General features: G+C 39.9%; 1 protein-coding gene across 2 annotated transcripts in view; it reads right to left on the bottom strand.

Annotated features, from left to right (window-relative positions):
• Window positions 1-397: 397 nt before the first annotated feature.
• The window catches only part of LOC119598727, a 24,160-nt gene continuing 3,048 nt past the window's right edge, over window positions 398-21,509 (bottom strand). Inside the window, exons 1-3 of one of the 2 annotated variants that reach the window (XM_037948512.1) lie at window positions 18,555-18,695; window positions 13,305-13,413; window positions 398-3,234 (exon numbers count right to left, since the gene is read on the bottom strand). In XM_037948512.1, the coding sequence (XP_037804440.1) occupies window positions 549-3,209 (2,661 nt within the window). In that variant the 5' untranslated portion in view covers window positions 3,210-3,234; window positions 13,305-13,413; window positions 18,555-18,695 and the 3' untranslated portion in view covers window positions 398-548. Of the gene's footprint in view, window positions 3,235-13,304; window positions 13,414-18,554; window positions 18,696-21,509 lie in introns of those variants that run through there. The other variant, XM_037948513.1, reaches the window with a different exon arrangement.

Below are 21,509 nucleotides of genomic sequence, written 5' to 3'. Positions count from 1 at the left end.
CACACACGCACACACACACACACTCATATATATATATATATATATATATATATATATATATATATATATATATATATATATATATATATATATATATATATATATATATATATATATATGAACATAAATGTTAGTGTATATATGTGCAACATACTCCAACATACATACAGGTTTACAAACTCACACACACACACACACACACACACACACACACACACACACACACACACACACACACACACACACACACACACACACATATATATATATTTGCATACACGTAAGTAGATGTATTCACTCAAAAAATTATATTTGTACTGAAGTTTTGTATGTACGCCTATATAATGGAACTGATATACAGCTACAATCATCTTTAGAATGTGATTAAAAGTCAATAACATTCATAACTATTTTATTTACACATGTTATTAATCACAAAGAAATTAGTAGCCTCTTCTAAATAATGCAATGCAAAAATATATTATAAACTTATCACAGATGTGTTTGTATGAAATCCTGTTTATAACAATATTTGAAAAAAAAAAAAGTCACAGACTATATCTGAACCTTTTCGGCTTTTTTGAACTCGCAAAATCTTTGAATACAATGCAAATTTTCAAACTGCAGTCGGGACATTCAGTGGACACTCTGAAGTTGGTCATGTTCAGTGTAAACATTGTGGCACAAAGAGTGTAGTAACACATAGGACACTCCTCAGGGGGAGTTTCACTGGGATAATAATAAACCACTTGGTTATCCTCTGGCTCTGGAGATCTTGTTGAAAGTCTTTCTGAAAGTTCAAAGCTTTTTTCATATGCTTGATTTTCTGAAATACGGTTGGAGATTTCATCCTGAAAGCTTTCGCATGTTTCAGTTTCCTCAACCATGTTTGCGTGGGTGTCGTCATCATCAGGTTCCCATAAGGTGGGTTGTTGCTGTGTATCTATTACTGGATCCTGAGTGTAAGTACCAGTGGTATCACCATCTTTAAAGTGGTCATTGGAGACTTGCGAGGTATCGTTATCGTGAGCATCTTTATCACCGTCCTGCAAAACGTTTTCGAACATTTGGAAATTGAATGTACCCTCTCGTGCTTCTTGCCTGACACCGATGATTACTCTGTCGCTTGTTGAATGATGACCAATTACTGTGTCGTTGGTCGATATCTGAGAATGTTCCTGATATTGATCCAGTGCTTCATTAATGCGTATTCCTTCTATTTGTGGTTCCTCTTGTCTTTCACTCTGACTACTGATGAGATCATAACACGTGGTTCTACCCTTGTCCATGCTAATCTCTTGCCTATTTATTTCCTCTTGTGTGTCCTTTTGAATATTGCTGTTTATCTCTTCTCTATTAATTTCTGCCAGCGTCTCCCTTGGGAAAACACCTCTAACATTTGCCATATTAATTTCCTCCTGTGCATCCCCTAGAATAACATTGTTAACCTTTTCCTTAACGATTTCTTCCTCTGTATCCCCCGGAGTAACATTATCCACCCCTTCCCTCTTAATTACTTCCTGCGTATCTTCTGGGAGAACACTGTCTATCTCTGTCCTGTTCATACTTTTTACATATTCGGAGCATCTCCTGAAAGCAGTTTTCCATGGCTTGTAAAATCGAAGTAGTGATAGCTTCTCCATGTAGTTCCTCAATTCAGTTGTAACGTCAGAAGTTGACGGAAGGCTACAGTCCTCTAGTCTATTAGGTACTAAGGATTGTTTCACACTATACACTAAGAATTCCACGGGGCAATCGGCCCAAGAGGCAAGTCTGTGTTTCCGTTTACTGACACCACACTCCACATTGCTGTGTCTGACAATTTTAAAGTCTTCGCACGACCTAACTACATGATCACACTCTATGCATTTCAAGTTCCCGAAAAACATGTGCTCATACACGTTGTTCCCTGCCGCCATTCTGCAGCACAAAAAGCAATATATGTCAAACTCAAAAGAGACATGTGGAAAACCTTGAGGGGCCTTTCGAAAGAGGCCGGACAAGCACTTCCCTTTCCTGGAAAACATTCGCTTTGGAGGTTTCAACAAGCTGACGGTTGGTACATTATCACTGTTTTTTCTTACGTCAACATTTTCTGTTATGTCAGTTTTCTCGTTAATAGTAGGAGATTCATGTTGATTCGAAACAGGACTTTTTCTTGTAGAAGAAACCGTAGGGTCTCTTATGGCTTGGGCTTCAGAGGACCAGGACGGAGGCTTAAAATGAGCTTGATCATTTGGGGCAGTGCGTAAATCAGTTACTGGCTCACTAGACTCATGAGCATCTGGTTGAGTATTCCCTGAGGGTTGCTGATAAGAGTTATTGTTTAGATGAGTAGGATGAACACTTACAGCACTTGACACACTCTGCCTGCTGTATAAAGCGTCTGGCGAGGTTACTGGTGAGGTTATAATTTCAGAACTTGTTATAAAATCTACACGAGAGGTTGATTCGATAACATTTGTTACAGAAATTTGTTGACTTGAGCTATTGTAAACGGTTCTGTGGTCTCTTCCTAGAGTTGGAATTTTGAAGGGAATACTAGAACTTTCAGGAGGCATTCTCATGCAACCACTTCCTAGGGAGGCACTTGAGGCTTTGGCTCCAAGCTGATTCATGTCACGTTGAGAATTCTCAGGGGACTGATGCCAAGGGAGGCCGGGGTTGTGTTGATTCTGAGATTGCAAGATATTGTGTCTTCTTTCCATAGACTGCCCGCAATTCTGGCTTTGGTAGGTTGGTCGATCAGTGTGGGAACGATGCGGAACTTGCATATTGTGTGTATACTGTTGCATCACTCCAATAAACTGCCTAATTTCTTCTTGTACTTTGACTCCGGTGCGAGATTGCATACTTGTGCTTGCAGATTGGGGAACCTTATGAGACAGGTTCCGTTTACATCCGAGGAAATGGACGTCAGAATCTTGTGGCATAGCAAGTCTCCCTATTACAACTTTCTTCCGAGGATCTATCGGCGGTGGAACACCAGGCGAAACGTGCGGCACAGGGTACCCCGTGGGACGTGGAGTTACCTTGTGCTTCTCACGAATCTGTTGATACGACTGGGAGGGAAGGCCGCTAGGTGTAATCCATCGGCTCTCCTGTCCGGAGGGCAATGGCGGAACGCCCCTCCGGCTGAGCGCTCCGGCAGAAGGAGCTACATCACTTCTTGGCGCCCACTGCATTGGGGACGAATGGCTGGGAAACATCGTGGCGCTGCCGGGTTATGTTTGCCTGTGGAGAGACAGAAAACATCAAGAACACATCGACATTAAGTATGCTACTGTACGGAAGTCCAGGGTGCACCTGCATATTATGTGTGCATCTGATATCTTATAGGAGGGTCAAATATAGTACGAAGAAAAAAATGTACAATAAATATGTAAGTGGACGGAATTGTTTTTTATTGGTCTTAGGTTATCCAGAAAGGAAAATAATTATTTTCTTTGTTTACTCAAAAAATAATCTCAAGGGTTTCATCCAACAGAGATAACAGTGGATCGTTCTCTATTCACCATTCACCTTAACATTTCTATTAATTAAAGAAAAATTAAAAGACACCGAGTTTTCACAGTAGATTCGAATATCTTCTGATTCATCAGATAACACAAAGCTAAATGAAAATCCCATCACTCTCTTTAACGATGAGTTGTTGTTTTTTCCTGCCATTACCCTAAATTCAAAATTAGTGCTTAGAAACGGGATTAATCAAGCATGAGCAAAAACATTGTACGCGTGTAAATACAACTCGCGATCACATTTCAACACTTTTCATGCGTATAAGTTCGTTGATTTATCTTTGACTAATAACCCAAATTGTTAAGAAACGCAAGCGAAATGTTACTGGTCTTACATTACAACAAAAATGACTTCATTTGCCGAGGAACTGGCTAAAACCACCATGAGGAATTGAACCAGCCACCAGCCCTGACACTCATCCAGAAAAGCCTCAACTCCACTTTTCTCACAAAACATTTTTATACGCTCTCGGCGTCTTGCTTAACATGCTTCAATATTAGTTAGGCTGATTACAAAATAATGGCATAAAAACAGTGATAATAAAAATATACACATTTCCAAATCAGAAGTGCTACGGCCAAACCTTTCAAAAGTCATCAATGGTGGACTTTAATTCGTACATTAGTTAAACATTTATGTCAATAATCTGTCATGACAGGATATAAGTATGTATGAATAAATGAATGTATATGTATATATGTTTCTGTACGTATGCGAGTACATTTATTCCTGCTCTTAGACAAATGGAAGGAAAGTGTTTGCGTAAAGATAGAAAGGTTACTCCTAAATGTGCAGTAGTTTTCTATAATAATTAGTCTTGAGGGACCATTTTCTCGTCCCTTAACCCCCCCCCCCCCAAGCCTGAGCTGCGCAGAAGTTCAAAGTGGTGAAAACTTGTCTGATTTTGACTTTGTGCATGTGTATGTATAAGTATATATGTATAAATGAATGTATGTGTGTATGTGTGTATGGATATATGTGTGATGTATGCATGAATATTCATGGATATAATACTAGTTAAGATTATGTTCATTCATATCTGTGCAATTTTCAACCTCATGGCAATAACAATCTTAAACCAAAACTGCAAAATTATTCTTAATTCTCTCTTCTATGACCTTTCATTCATATCACGGTTTACTTCGTGACACAATAGAGAAATTGCAAGCACATTCAATCTATTCTCATTTATGCAGATGCATGAACTCTTGATCGCGGCCACAAGTAGCTACAATAAAAAAAAATCCGACCATGGTCTGTGTCAGGATATGATAAATAGTACATGAATGTGAGCGATAAACAGCGACAGGAAACGGATGGAGCACACGAGCTGGGGTGAAACGAGAGATATACAGAAATGGAGAAGCAAGATCGAGGTAGCACCTTAATCTGGTAGTCAGTGAAGCGGGTGCGGTTTGCTCGCTTGCCGGAAGAGGGGTGATTCTGGGGGGCTGACGGAAGGACAAATGCGGAGGTGTGGGGCTTACACCTGAATTGGAGGAATAAGGCCAGAACTAGGTCGACGACGGCTGCATGTTACTCTCGCGTGACCTGTACGGCGACAACTTATCAGTTAGAATAACTATTATCAGTTACAATAAACAATATCGGTTATACTAACTTATCAGTTACAATAACTATTATCAGTTACAATAACTATTATCAATTACAATAATTTTTATCAGTTACATTAACTATTATCAGTACACTGTTATCAGTTATCAGTTACAAAGACTTATCAGGTACAATACCAGTTACAAGAATTATTATCAATTATAATAACTATCATCAGTTACAATTATCTTCAAGGAATTTTCTTCAGCAGCCAAGGCCCTGTTCTATACAATTCTGTTAATAATTTTATGCGTAGAACTTAGGTTTAAGGTAAGCTGGACATTCCATTAAAGTCTTCGGATTCTAACACTAAAATAAGCGCTTTGGCGATTTCTGATGCAATTTTCCGGTTTATCGGATGCACTCGCATGTATCTCGAAAACGCATTAATACCCACTAACAAATACCCAATATTGAGGTTTTTATGCTTCCAGTGTCTCAAATCGCCTAAACCACACGCTAAAATCGTACGTGGTTTCGGTGAAAGTATTTTTCGACGGCGAAAGCGCTTATTTTTAAATGTGTGGAGAGTGTAAACTCTGCTTCTCTTTTAAAATCCTCTAACGTCCTCGAGCGTAATATCCAGACGCTTTTTTATGCTTAGTATAAATCTTTAACACTCCCTAACGCGGAAGGCGATGAATAATTCTCATATACCCGCGAATGATATTTTCTTTTACATCCCTTGATATACGTGCTGGTGGGTGTTTATTGTTGTTGTGATAATGTCAGTACGAGACTGTACTTCGGAAAGAGTGCGACTATCTAAATCAACCAAGAGGTACGAATAAGGTTGTCTTTTCAAAACCGTAGCTGTCTATATGCACCTACGAACTTGGAGGCTAATTGTTTACCAAATATCTGTCTCCCTAAAACTTCAATTTGAGACAGATCGCGCTGACGAAGATGTAAGTATGTAGCGTTTAATGGTATATCACGAGTTTTTTTTCGTTGATATATAAATTTTGCGTTATCAATATGACGCTTAACTTTGCATGGCGTCCGTTGATAAACCTATTGCAAACAATTTGCGAATTTATAGCGGTGCTATAATCATCGTCTAATATTAGCAAAATGTTTGAAGACGGGGAGTATCTTTAGTGTAGAGGATCGACTATTTCGAGGGATACCACGAGGTTGGGATGGATATTCCCTTGTTATTATCGGGTGGTTTTCCGTGCCACATATAACCGCCGTTTCAAATTTCTCCTTGTGCTGCTCTACTAATTCCGCGACCAACTCTGTTTTCCCCGAGTTTGAACATCCTGCTACAATGATCCGACTCGGTCGGGAAAACAAATCAAACACACCCGAACTGTAACATCGATAATTTGTATTCATGATTCAAAAACAAAATACATTGAAAAAAAAGTATGGAGGTATAAAATTCTATTACCTTTCTCTGTACATTATCATTTAACTTTGTAGTACTAGTAGTAATAGAATTTCTATGAAAATGATCGACTGATTACGAGAGGAAGTGTTTACACACACACACACACACACACACACACACACACACACACACACACACACACACACACACACACACACACACACATACACACACACACACACACGCCGTCAAGGTCTTCTGAGTAACCCTCATCCTTCCACAACCGCATATAAATATGCTGTAAGATTTAGAGTTGATGATGACGATGGGGAAGAAGGACCCCACATCAGCAACATAGAGTGCGTATATGGGGGATGTGGTTTGTGTTTTACATTTTTCGATTCCCAAATATGTATCACATGACCCTATCGGGTTTTTGCGGTTAAATTCGGAATACTTCCGGAAAATGCTGATTACACATAGAGAAACACTGGGGAATCCCCCTCCCATTATAAAAATCTACCCGGAATTTACCATTCATATTTCCAAAATGAACATACAGGGGGGGGGGAGGTCCCATTATACATCGTCATGCCTAATCAAATCATATATCATAATGATGATTTTAATGAACTCATTGATGAATGGACCCAATATCTCATCAATTGATTAGAAGAATTGCTTAGCGAAACTGAAGGCTACGGGTTTTAAAATAAGCGTCACACAAATGGCCGCTTATTCAAAACTCGGTGATTATATATCTTACCCAAAGGGAGTTTGAGGTAGAAAATGCGTATGCAACCCAAATCGAAAAATATGAGTTGTTTATTACAATGTCTCGAACTATACCAGATTTTAGAAGATCACACAATTATGGTTAAGAAGTGCGATCGTGAGTTGCAGCATATTTTAGAGGAGAGGAAACATAATAAAGGTTTAATTTGGGGAGATTATAAGCAAAAAATTGCCGGGAAGATATTGCAAAATTGGAGAATCTTAATAATTTCTCCATTTTCATTTACAAAATGACTCCAGATTCCTCGGTTGCCGGTGATAATGATGATAAACAAGGAGTCTCTCGCAAAGCCACGATTACTTTAGCAAAGAAGGGATTAGATAAATATTAGATAAATGGAATTGATCCTTTGTTATTGCTAGGAGAGTCCCACTGCGCTCTCATTCAGGATTTTCACCTATTTATATCGCGACTTACGCCATCTGCTTAGAAATATTATTGTCAGTCGTGACAATAATAATAACTGTCGTGAGTGACCAGGTGTTGTATGACGAGCATTGTAAAGTCTGTGACGTTTCTCAAACCGTTGTTTATCCTAATCCAGGTTGTTACCTATTTTTTGCACATCCGCATAAAAGCTATCCTCCCTCACATGTAGCTATCTTTAGTATGGAATGCATTGCTGATAAAAACTGTGGTGATATAACTAACAACTCCGGTGTAAAGGCGATGTATCGAGAGATTGCATATAGTTATGTTCTCATAGATAGAGAAGGTAGAGTCATAGATTCTTTTCAGTATTGTGGGTCCGATGCATCGACTCATTTCATTGAACGACTTATGCGTGTTTGGCTGAGTATTAAAAAAGTATTAAATGAAGGGGAATTGCAATTGTTTTTAGAGAAAGGTATTGCTAATCATAATCCTGATGCCGAGATATCCTACTGGCTTCTCATAGATACCCTACCGGTGTCCTCGGAGGTTGCTAAAAGAACAGATGAATTACCCCTAGCTTTAAATCATTTGAATATAGACTTTAAGCTGTTATCTGACTATCAGAAAAAACTAATAGGTGATCGTCAATTGAAATACCCTCGCAAAAACAAGAAATTAGTTGCTTCACATCTCCCTCAGACCAATTACCTCGTTTCACTTAAGCTGTTGCAATTCTTGAAGTTTGGAAGTTGCTCGAGTTCACTCTGTCTATTCCTTTGCTCAGAAAAAAAAATCCTCGAGCCTTTTATTAGACGTAACGTCGAGAAGCGAGCACGAGATGTGGGAAAGAGCAGACAGATGGCGTTCAAATGTCTGAGTAATAGTATTTCTGGGAGATGCTTGCTAAACCCGCTAAATAGATCCCTGAAAACAAAAGTTATTACCAGAAAAGGCAAATTTCTCACTGCTGTCAGAAATCCCCATTTCCAGAGGATGATTCCTCTGCGAACAAATAGGGTAATTACCTTCAGTAAAACTCCCATTGTTTATATGAACCAACCCCAATATATTGGGTACCACATTTTAGAGCTAGTTAAGTATCATTTATATCATTTCTGGTATACGGTTATGAAAGATCATTATGGAGAACGTGCTTCTCTCATTTATAGTGATACTGATAGCTTTATCGGGTTTTTGCGGTTAAATTCGGAATACTTCCGGAAAATGCTGATTACACATAGAGAAACACTGGGGAATCCCCCTCCCATTATAAAAATCTACCCGGAATTTACCATTCATATTTCCAAAATGAACATACGGGGGAGAATCTTAATAATTTCTCCATTTTCATTTACAAAATGACTCCAGATTCCTCGGTTGCCGGTGATAATGATAATAAACAAGGAGTCTCTCGCAAAGTCATTATTACTTTAGCAAAGAAGGGATTAGATAAATATTAGATAAATGGAATTGTTCCTTTGTTATTGCTAGGAGAGTCCCACTGCGCTTTCATTCAGGATTTTCACCTATTTATATCGCGACTTACGCGATCTGTTAAAAAATATTATTGTCGGTTATATCTAACTGTTGTGAGTGACCAGGTGTTGTATGACGAGCATTGTAAAGTCTGTGACGTTTCTCAAACCGTTGTTTATCCTAATCCAGGTTGTTACCTATTTTTTGCACATCCGCATAAAAGCTATCCTCCCTCACATGTAGCTATCTTTGGTATGGAATGCATTGCTGATAAAAACTGTGGTGATATAACTAACAACTCCGGTGTAAAGGCGATGCATCGAGGGATTGCATATAGTTATGTTCTCATAGATAGAGAGGGTAGAGTCATAGATTCTTTTCAGTATTGTGGGTCCGATGCATCGACTCATTTCATTGAACGACTTATGCGTGTTTGGCTGAGTATTAAAAAAGTATTAAGTGAAGGGGAATTGCAATTGTTTTTAGAGAAAGGTATTGCTAATCATAATCCTGATGCCGAGATATCCTACTGGCTTCTCATAGATACCCTACCGGTGTCCTCGGAGGTTGCTAAAAGAACAGATGAATTACCCCTAGCTTTAAATCATTTGAATATAGACTTCAAGCTGTTATCTGACTATCAGAAAAAACTAATAGGTGATCGTCAACTGAAATACCCTCGCAAAAACAAGAAATTAGTTGCTTCACATCTCCCTCAGACCAATTACCTCGTTTCACTTAAGCTGTTGCAATTCTTGAAGTTTGGAAGTTGCTCGAGTTCACTCTGTCTATTCCTTTGCTCAGAAAAAAAAATCCTCGAGCCTTTTATTAGACGTAACGTCGAGAAGCGAGCACGAGATGTGGGAAAGAGCAGACAGATGGCGTTCAAATGTCTGAGTAATAGTATTTCTGGGAGATGCTTGCTAAACCCGCTAAATAGATCCCTGTAAACAAAAGTTATTACCAGAAAAGGTAAATTTCTCACTGCTGTCAGAGATCGCCATTTCCAGAGGATGATTCCTCTGCGAACAAATAGGGTAATTACCATCAGTAAAACTCCAATTTTTTATATGAACCGGCCTCAGTATATTGGGTACCACATTTTAGAGCTAGCTAAGTATCATTCATATCATTTCTGGTATACGGTTATGAAAGATCATTATGGAGAACGTGTTTCTCTCATTTATAGTGATACTAATAGCTTTATTTTATCTCTGCAGATTTAAGATTTGAAAAGTGAGCTTCTTAACTATCCATTAAGAGATTATATCGATCGCTCGAACTTCCCTGCTGACCATGAATTGTATGATAACGGCAGAAAAGGTCAACTTGGACTTATAAAAATCGAGACGGGACATCAACTTATCAAGCAGGTCGTGTGTTTACGCCCGAAAGATGACAAATGTGTAATTGCCGTGAAAGGTATTCCGAGAGCTGAGAAAAAGAGACTTACACAAGAGGTGTTTATGGATTTTCTTTTTAATTCCATTGATCATAAGTTTATCCAGCATTCTATCCTTAATAAAAAAGAGGTACTGTTTACAACACAAAATGTTAAGAGAGGTTTGAGTAACTTTGATTATAAGAGATTCTATCTGAATTCTCAAGAAAGTGTTGCTTATGGGTATCTTTACCTATTAGCGATATTGATGACCGGGAGGAGGAGGAGGAGGAGGAGGAGGAGGAGGAGGAGGAGGAGGAGGAGGAAAAAGGAGGAGGAGGAGGAGGAGGAAGGTATCAGAGTGGAAAGGAAAGGAAAATCGAGCAAATGTAATAGGAGTGATTCATCTAAAATTATAGCGTCTTTGTGGGAAAAGCGAGAAAGTCTAACCGACAGTAATTTTTCTGCAAATCGTGATACTGTCAAGAGAAAAGGTGGCGATTCGCTCAAGAGTTATCAGAGACCTAGGAAGAGGTGTAGATTTGTTAATAGTTTTATCCACGATGAAGCTGCATGTGATGATGATGATGATGGTGGTGGTGATGTCAATGAGCCTTACAGTAGCTCATTCATTAATGATGTAGATGAAGAAGGTGAGGAAGAAGATTTTATAACTCTAAATCCATATCTTTCTTGGTGGTTTTTGATTATTTTTTTTACTATATATATATATATATATATATATATATATATATATATATATATATATATATATATATATATATATATATATGTGTGTGTGTGTGTGTGTGTGTGTGTGTGTGTGTGTGTGTGTGTGTGTGTGTGTGTGTGTGGGTATTTGACTATATATGTTAATAATAAGATGTGCTTTATGTATATTTAATAAATATGTTAACTTTGATGTATTATTTTTACGTACCTATGATGTACCGAATAAATGCCTATGTTTCTAGAGGTTGAAGAAATTAAACAAGAATGCAATAGTATGAGGTGTGTTCATCCCATCATGCAGTTAAAATGCACCCTTGCAGGGTGGAGTTATGACGTCATGGAGGTATATTGTAACGTATCCTGAAGGGTCTGGTCGTGACATCAAGATGAAGATTAAAAAAAGAAAGGAAAAAAGCGCGTGTTATGTCAGTATCCAATCACCTTCTACAATTGCGGGGGTGCGTTACGTCGTCCTCAAGGTTATGGCATACCCATATTTTGCGGGAGTGTGTTACGTCATCCTCGAGGTCATAGCACTGCTATATCCGCGGGAATGTGTTACGTCATCCTCAAGGTTATGGCACTGCTAAATCCGCGGGAATGTGTTACGTCATCTTCAAGGTTATGGCACTGCTATATCCGGGAGTGTGTTACGTCATCCTCAAAGGTCATCCTCGAGGTCATGGCACTGCTATATCCGCGGGAATATAGCAGGTTATGACATGGCTATATCCGGGAGTGTGTTACGTCATCCTCAAGGTCATCCTCGATTCCGTTTCATTTTTATATCTACTACCATTATATTTTTCTCATACTTATCCAGTCCAGAAGCTGAATGACGCTGATCAACCTTTCTGTCGAAACCAGGAAGAGATCCCCAGCCCGGTCAATGTTATGATACGCTGGTTATGATAAGACAATCACTTCTGATAGCACGATAAAGCTCCGCTATCCAGCCCTACCTCAGCTATGCAGCCACGGGCACCAACTTCAAGCCCTTTAATGCCACAAGACCATACCTGAACACCATTCGAGTTGTTGCTTCCGATTTTATCGTCTTTCCATGCTGACTGAAATGGTATTCGCTAATCATGGTTCCATTTTCTGCTAAGTACCACCTCCTTTCTTTGTTTTTATTTCTTTGGCAAGTCGTGGTCGATTTGGGTAGCGTGTGGGAACATATACACATGGAGAAGATATGTACATTCTTATAAACCTTTAACGAAAAGGATGAACCCTCGAATGGTTAGAGACCTGACCACTACTGTTAATTAACTTCCCTCTGACTTCCCGCACACATGGTAGTTCTTCTGAGATATTTACTACCGAGTCTCGCCACCTAGTGTGGGAAACTACCTGGCTCCTCGAACATCCCCGACCATAAATACTCATTTCCTCACTATTACGAGACTAGATGTGCTTGCCTTGAGGGACATATCTTCCTTGTGTCAATTAGTTTATAATTATAGCCGAATACCATGCCTTATACAGCGGCATTTTTAATTTATAACAAATTGTATATTGTGTACCCTTCGTACGAGCTCTTTTCGTATGTTTGTCTGTTTTCCCTCTATATACACATTTTTTCCACGTTCATGCATGTGTTGCTTGGCTTCAGATAAAGTTATATAGTTCTAGCTTTCGTCTGAAAATCATTGGCTTAGACTGACTTTCGAAGAATAATGTATTATCTTCAATCTCATTTCTTTACTTTGATTAATTATATTACGATCTCTTGCCGTAGCTTAATATAATTTTTACTTCGTCGATCTTGCTCATGCCACTGTGTCACGATCTTAGGTAGTTAACAAGAGAAACAATATATGCCCGGAGAAACAGATGGGAAAAGCGCACACACACACACACTCGCACGCGCACGCACGCGCGCGCGCGCACACACACACACACACACACACACACACACACACACACACACACACACACACACACACACATCAACGTCATTCACTAGAATAGCAGTACTAAGGTAAGGATGGGAATATAAATGGCTGATCAGGGTTACTGCAACATGTGTGCAACACACACACACACACACACATATCACTTATCCTTACCCTTTGGAAAGGAAGACAGGGCCTGTTACGGGAAGCAGGAGCACAAGGGACTAGCAAGCTCCATTTAGTCTCCAGCGTCGACATCAGAAGATACTTTGAAGTTTGCCATCTGAAAAAAAGTATTGTGTTTAATATTCTGAAATCAATTTTAGGTTTGTTTGTTGTTGTTTTGTTTTTTGGTGGCGGGGAGGAGGGTGCCCTGACGTTCTCTGACTTTGCTTTTGTTTTCCTTAAATAATCTTTAGGAAATGCAGTCAAGTGATAAAATAACGTTTTATCTCGTCTCTCTTTCAATATAACACATTAGCATACTAAAGTACTGACACTACAGCACTCTACTCCTTTGTTATATTATGCATCTGTATACAATTTAAAGATATTGATTATAGTCTTTCCGGAATCATTAACCATAGTTAATGATGTCTAACACACACACACCTGGAGGACTCCCCCCCCCTCTTTATCTTTTATATTTTGCAAAGAATGTTTTTATTAGGAAAAGTAATATATGGTTGATAACTTGGTTAAGAAAAAATTAAAAATACGCATCAAACATTATCAGTTGGAAATTTACATGCTGATTGTCTACTAAGATCTATCGCATCGAGGGTGCCATGTATATTTTTACTCTCTTGGGTAAGAATACCCATGGTCAAAAATCCCTGCTTTACATTAATATGTCTGTGTCTTTGTCCAATATACAAACAATTATAAAAGCTTTATAACATGAGGTGCAAACATTTTTTTTTCATATTTCATAAAAGTCCTTGGTTTTGATAAAGAGTCAGTTGCTAAAAGGGGGAAAATGTGTTAACAATTAGTCAAAGCCTTCTTTTTGTACAAGTGCTTTGATTTTTGAAGATAAAAATACTTTATATGGGTCTTTAACTGTTTTCACCACAACAGCAACTGGTGATATAAATTGTATATTACTCAGAAAATATTGAAGAGGTCGAGTAGTAAGTTTTATTCAGTGCCGATGTAGAAATATTTCCCTCTTTGTAAAAGGAGATTGAAGAAAATATATGCATGTATTAAACAGAGGTGCCTGAATGCGCGTTTCCCGATAAAGTAAACCACCGTAGTCCGAGGGTGAGATGACCGTCTCCGGTGAGCTTCTTCCTCCTCTTATTTTTATTCTATTGCTTTGGAGAGGAGGGGAAGGGGGAGAGGAAGCCTTCAGGTGTGCGTGTTAGCTATCGTTACGGGGACTTTTATGGATTATGATTATTAGGAGGGGTGATCACTCATCCGTTACAGGGTCAATGATCGATTCAGTTACAACGTTTGTTTATTTGTTTGTCTGTTGCTTCTTCTTCCTCTTATTATTAGGAGAGGTTATTATTATTAGTTCGTCTTCCTGTTATGGCGTAGGGTGTGTAGTTCTGTCCAGTCACCTGCTTTGGAGAGGAGGGGGGGGGGTGAAGGGGTAGAGGGTGTCATCTGTAGCACATCATTAGTAGGCCGGTCAATGAATTCCAGTTCCGATCATTATGATAACCATTTTAATTATGCCTACTTTCTGTTATGATGCGTCATGTCCGACCGTAAGGTAGTCTGGTGTGCATGCTACCCATCATTAACTATGATTAATGATTCCGGTTACGGTCATTAGTTATGTTAATCACTTCCGGTTGCGGTCATTGACAGGATCAATTATCGATCCAGGTACAAGGTTCAAACATGATGAATATTGCAGCGCGGGGTGGGAGGGGAGGGGGGTGCTGATGTAGGTGGGTCATCTGTGACACCTGGCATCGGGCTGGAATATGATAGCCTCATTCATTAGGAGGGGTGATCACTCGTGTGTGTAACAGGGTCAGTTATCGATCCAGTTACAAGTTTTAACATGATGAATATTGCGGGGCGGGGTGGGAGGCTATGGGTGGGGTAGGAGGGATGGGGGGAGGGATCATCCGTGGTACCAGGCATACTGTTTTAGAGAGGAAGGGAGGGGAGGGGAAGGGGGTCCTCGAGGTGTGTGTGTGTGTGTTAAGGTGTGGTTACACTGGCCATCGATTCATGAAATCTAACAAGCGCGCATATTTTTCGAAGAGGAAGAACGTCTTCTCGTCATATTTCTGTAGCCATGGTTTCATCCATAGTCTCTTTCTACTTTTCTTGATCTTTTTATATTCTCTGTACTTTTGGAAACAAGCAAGTGTCGTAAGAGTAAGGGAGACAAGCGCGGGATCCATCACAACTACTGATGAGGGACTGTGGACACGATTTGTTTTGATGCTGCGATCCAGTGGACTGAGCTGGTGGTTCTTTTCGTAGTGGAACCAAAACGGATGGGCGGGTGGGTTCCAAGTCACTGATAATCGTTGGATTCCAACGAAATAGTTGGTCAGTCGAACCGTACCTTTAGACATCATTAACTATGGTTAATGATTCCGGTTACGGTTACTGATTACGTTAATCACGTTACGTTAATGTACGTACGTGAGGTGAGGCGTTGTATCCTTCCACAGAAAATGTTTATAATCTGAATCACTGTGTCTATAATCGCTATTATTATCAATATTCTTTCTTTGTTTTTCTGTCTCTCTCTTTATCTTTAAGTCTATATCTATCAGCTACCAACCTACCTCCTTATGCACTATCAACCAATTTATCTACAGACACACACACACACACACACACACACACACACACACACACACACACACACACACACACACACACACACACACACACACACACTAGTTTAGGCCAAAGCTTTTGGGGTCAACGGACAATCCAGGTACACTAATTAACGGCCATGGTACAGGCGGTGGGCGGGGCAGATGCGTCCAAGGTAGGCGTGGCGAGCACCTGGATGAGACAGCAGCTCGATTCGTCATTATAATTCTGCTTCAAAAGAATTATAGTTACTATTTTAGTCTATGAACCTACGAATCAAGTTCATAGTAATATCTATGCCCTGCTAATATTTAAGTAATGTCTATGAACATATCAACAATCACCCCTCTTTCTTCTTTCATACGTCAATTATTTTGATTTATCTTCAGTCTTAACTTAATTATTTAATCCAAGTATCTTTTTCGTTTACTGTCTCGCGACTCTCATTCCTCGCGATCTTAAGTTAATGAATCACTACTTAATACTCTATCTATTGAACTGTCTATCGGCCCGGCCCAGAGGCACCGATAGCTCGAAAATCAAGGTCAAATTACATTAACAATTCAAGTTCGAGGCCCTTAGGGTAGATGAAGGTTAGAAAGTGTGTGCGTGCGTGCGTGCGTGCGTGCGTGTGTGTGTGTGTGTGTGTGTGTGTGTGTGTGTGTGTGTGTTTGCGTGAGTATTCGGGTGTGCGTGTATGAGAGAGAGAGAGAGAGAGAGAGAGAGAGAGAGAGAGAGAGAGAGAGAGAGAGAGAGAGAGAGAGAGAGAGAGAGAGAGAGAGAGAGAGAGAGACAGAGAGAGAGAGAGAAAGAGAGACTATTGTGACCCGTGACCTGTTTTCGCTTTGTATACCAGGAAATAATATGCCAAAAGGTCTTCAAGCATGACACTGACGAAGAGAGCATGGAGCACGGAAATCTAACCCGTAGTGCTCATAAATATTTACTATTCTGTTATTCTGATGTTTTTATGTATAATTATGCCTCGTTTATACTCAAAATGTTCGCCAGAAAATGTTTATAATCTGAATCACTGTGTCTATAATCGCTATTATTATTATCAATATTCTTTTTTTTTCTTATCACGAAAGTTTTTAGAGAGATAGAGATAGAGATAGAGATAGATAGATAGATAGATAGAGAGAGAGAGAGAGAGAGAGAGAGAGAGAGAGAGAGAGAGAGAGAGAGAGAGAGAGGCTGACAGACAGACAGACAGACAGACAGAGGGAGAGAGAGACAGAGAGACCAGTTTCAGGATTACAATAGTCAGACCGTTTCATAATGAACTGAAACGGAAGGGGTCGACCCAGACGCGCGTTCTGCAAGACTTGTCTTCTGTTAGCTTTTGTGAGATTATATTAACATACTACAACTGGACTATGTGAGGAATCTTCATTTCAGAGTGATAATGTTGGTGATGTAATAAGATTAAAATTCAATTCAGAATGATAAATCATAATTACTTTAACTATAAACATTATTATGAATTATTATTATCATGATAACGATAATAATATTGATAATGATGATAGCCATAATAAAAGAACAACAGCAATAACAATATGATTATACAGTGATGATGATGATGATGATGATGATGATGATGATGATGATGATGATGATGATGATGATGATGATGATGATGATGATGACGACATTGTTGGTGATAACAATAATAACAATAACAACAGCAATAATAATTAGAATAATAAGATAAGCAATAAGTATAATACGGTAAACATAACACTAACACACACTGTAAGGCTCGCCTTCCAAAGTTCCTAAATGTTCACCGTAGTGGTATCTATAAACTGTTTTTTTTTTTTTTTGTTTTTTTTTTTTAGAGTACACACACATATATATTGCAAATTACTGTTACATATTACCTTCGTATAGCCCTACATATTTACCGTTAGTATTTCACACCTATTCACATTGCTCAATGTTATAACACACATAACACCAATTACGTATTGTATTTCCTCTACCGTCTCCTTGTATGGCCTCACTTCCTTGTATGGCCTCACCTCCTTGGTTTATCCTGTATAATAACAGTCGTCGCCTGCAAAGTGATATACATAACTCAGACCCTACGAGACAATTTTACCACTTCTTTGGGCGAATCTCTGTCCATCAATTGTGTCTCTCTCGCCAATGGAATGCCAAGATTGCAGAAATCCTCTGCCGCTTCTTTATCGCAAGGTATGAATCAGCTCTCCCTCTCTCTCTCTCTCTCACACACACACACACACACACACACACACACACACACACACACACACACACACACACACACACACACGCGCGCGCGCGCGCGCGCGCGCAGCCTTCCCCATGTGTGTGTGTGCTTGATAATTGTACTCGAGTAAAACACACTTTAACAAGTTTATATATAAAGAGAGAGAGAGAGAGAGAGAGAGAGAGAGAGAGAGAGAGAGAGAAGGGAGAGAGAGAGAGAGAAGGGAGAGAGAGAGAGAGAGAGAGAGAAGGGAGAGAGAGAGAGAGAAGGGAGAGAGGAGAGAGAGAGAGAGAGAGAGAGAGAGAGAGAGAGAGAGAGAGAGAGAGAGAGAGAGAGAGAGAGAGAGAGGGAGAGATAAGAGAGACATGCCAAAATACTAAACTTACTTTTCATATTGAGTAACCACTACCGCTGTACGAGCACTTTTTTCACAATAACGCTCTAGAACCTTTTCATAAAATCCACGAGAAGGATAAGGGCAGTAAGATCCACTCAGCACAATGGTCAGGGACACACTGGCAAGCGTGGAAGTCAGGGTCGCGGTAGAGAGGCTGAGCTCTTTCTGATCTGCGATTGGCTAGTCACAGTCACGTGATCACTGACGTGTCCCCGCCTCCAACTGCACCTACACCTTACAGCTGTTTCGAGTAAAATTTGTGGCAGGTGCACTTATAAGTGCGTAAACATGACATGATATAAACTATCGCTTTTGCATTGCTCCTTCGCTCTTACCTGGAAACTTTGAAACATAATCGCACATGCAATCACGCACGTGAACATGCTTACGCACACGCTTATGCGTACACGTACGTACACGCACACCCCCCCTCTCTCTCTCTCTCTTTCTCTCCTCTCTCTCTCTCTCTATGTCTTTCTCTCCTCTCTCTCTCTCGTTCTCTCTTTATCTCTCGTTCTCTCTTTATCTCTCTTTCTCTCTCTCCTCTTCTCTCTCTCTCTCTCTCTCTGTCTTTCTCTCTTCTCTCTCTCTCTCTCTCTCTCTCTAACTCTCTCTCCCTCTCCCTCTCCTTCTCTCTCTCTCTCCGTTAGCGCGCGCGCGCGTGTGTGTGTGTTTGTGTGTGTGCGCGTGTGTGTGCGTGTGCGTGTGTGTGTGTGTGTGTTTGTGTGTGTGCGTGTGTGCGTGTGTGTGTGTGTGTGTGTGTTTGTGTGTGTGTGCGTGCATGCGTGCATGTATGTGTGAGTGTGTGCGTTTGTCTATGTCTGTGCCTCTGTGCACCACCAACGCCATCACCTTAGAGAATAATTTTTTTTTATTTTTTTTTCTCAAGGAAAAAACGACAAAAGTATAGGAAAGGGAGAGAAGGAGGGGGGGGGGAGAGAGAGAGAGAGAGAGAGAGAGAGAGAGAGAGAGAGAGAGAGAGAGAGAGAGAGAGAGAGAGAGAGAGAGAGAGAGAGACAGAGACAGAGACAGAGAGAGAGAGTGTGTTGCCGCTGATATATCGCATATTTCATATCAGCAACTGGTATATCACATAATCTGTATATCACGTATTCTGTAACACTGCGATCGGAGATGCCTGTATGGTTCTAATTTATCTTCTGTGTTACAACCGCCTTAACACCTGGTCTGCATCAATCGCACAAAACGTTTGTGCGAAGGGTCGTGCCATAGGATATGATGGCGGCTCTATAAAAAAAAAAGCTGACACATGCCGGGCCATAAGTGAAAGGCCCGGGCGAAGCCAGAACTTCGCAAATCTCAAGTAAGCAAGCAAGCCCTGCTCTCGTGATTTCTCTCGCCTCACATTCTCTTGACAGAGATGAGCGCGAAAACGGACTTATTTGGTGGAAGTTTGCGCGTGATCGTACGCACACTCGCGCACGTGCGCGGACGTGTATGCAATGTGTGTGTGTGTGTGTGTGCCAGGAGAGTCAACGAGTCTCCATTCTCCCTGTACAGTTCAGGGACAGTAGATATAAAACTGCCTTAATCTTGGAGACCACGTAACCTCAATTGATGTCATAATCTAAAGACTGCAGCAACGACCACATTCCTCCTTGCTTATCAGGAGGAGTTAATTGGATAATCTGCCGTCACGGTCTTTATCAAGCCTTTTAATCCCCTCCAACAAAGAACCAGCAATTCATGCTGTCATCAGGTTACACGTGCAAGAGCTCGTTTTGTGTGTGTGTGTGTGTTTTTTACTTCCATTACGTCATAACCACACCATGCAAGGGTATGTTATAATATACTTCCATGACGTCATGACAACACCCCCTGCCATAACGTCATAACCACACACCGCAAGTGTACGTTATAATTTACTTCCAAGACGTCATGACAACAACCCCTGCCATAACGTCATAACCACACACCGCAAGGGTACGTTATAATTTACTTCCAAGACGTCATGACAATACACTGCAAGGGTACGTTATAATTTACCTTCACTTAAGAAAAAACATATTTTACCTCTTTTTTTTTCATATTTCATAAAAGTTCTTGTTTTTGATAAAGAGTCAGTTGCTAAAAAGGGGAAGTGTTAACAAATAATCAAAGCCTTCTTTTTGTGCAAGTGTTTTGATTTTTGAAAGTACAAATAGTTTACATGGATCTTCAACTGTTTTCGCCACTGCAGCAACTAGTGACATAATGAAAAATTATAGGTGAAGGATGTTAAGACATACCAGTGTTTTCTTCATTTGGCACGATTGTATATTAAGTTATTCAGAAAATACTGAAGAGGTCGAGTAGCAAGTTTTATTCAGTGTCGACGTAAAGATATTTCTCTCTTTGTAAGAGATTTAAGAAAATATATGCGTGTATTACTTAAAAAGTGGTGCCTGAATGCGCAAACACTATTTGTTACCGTTGCATCGTTCTTTTTCTTCCTATATACGTGTAGCCAGGTATTATAGACAATTTCGAGGAGGGTGAGTAAATTGCTGAAAAGCTAGTCCACCTTCTGTGCTGATTCGTCTTTATCTGAGCATGAAAGGTGCAAACATATGAAATAGTGGTAATCACATTTTACATTTACACATATTGCTTTGGAGAGGAGGGGAGGAGTGGTGGTGACATTAGAGACAATTGTGCAAGCACGAGCTCTCCTTCCACATCGCCTACACCATATACGGGATTGACGCAGAATATGGCTGAGGAGGAAAGTCTATCGCAGACGATAGATTTATCATTTTGGTATTCACCTTAGCAATATTTGCGTGTATATGTATGTGTGTGTGTCTGTGTGTGTGTGTGTGATGGAAATAGAAAAATAAAAGTATATATCGTACAACGAGTTTTATCATCCTTTTCACTTAATTGTATTCTTATCCCGGTCACGGCGAGGGAGGGAGCAGACCTGTTGTGTGACCGAGCTGAT

This window comes from Penaeus monodon, chromosome 41 (genome assembly GCF_015228065.2).
Source record: "Penaeus monodon isolate SGIC_2016 chromosome 41, NSTDA_Pmon_1, whole genome shotgun sequence".
NCBI classification, from domain to species: Eukaryota; Metazoa; Arthropoda; class Malacostraca; order Decapoda; family Penaeidae; genus Penaeus; species Penaeus monodon.
This window is presented reverse-complemented; position numbering and strand designations above follow the sequence as displayed.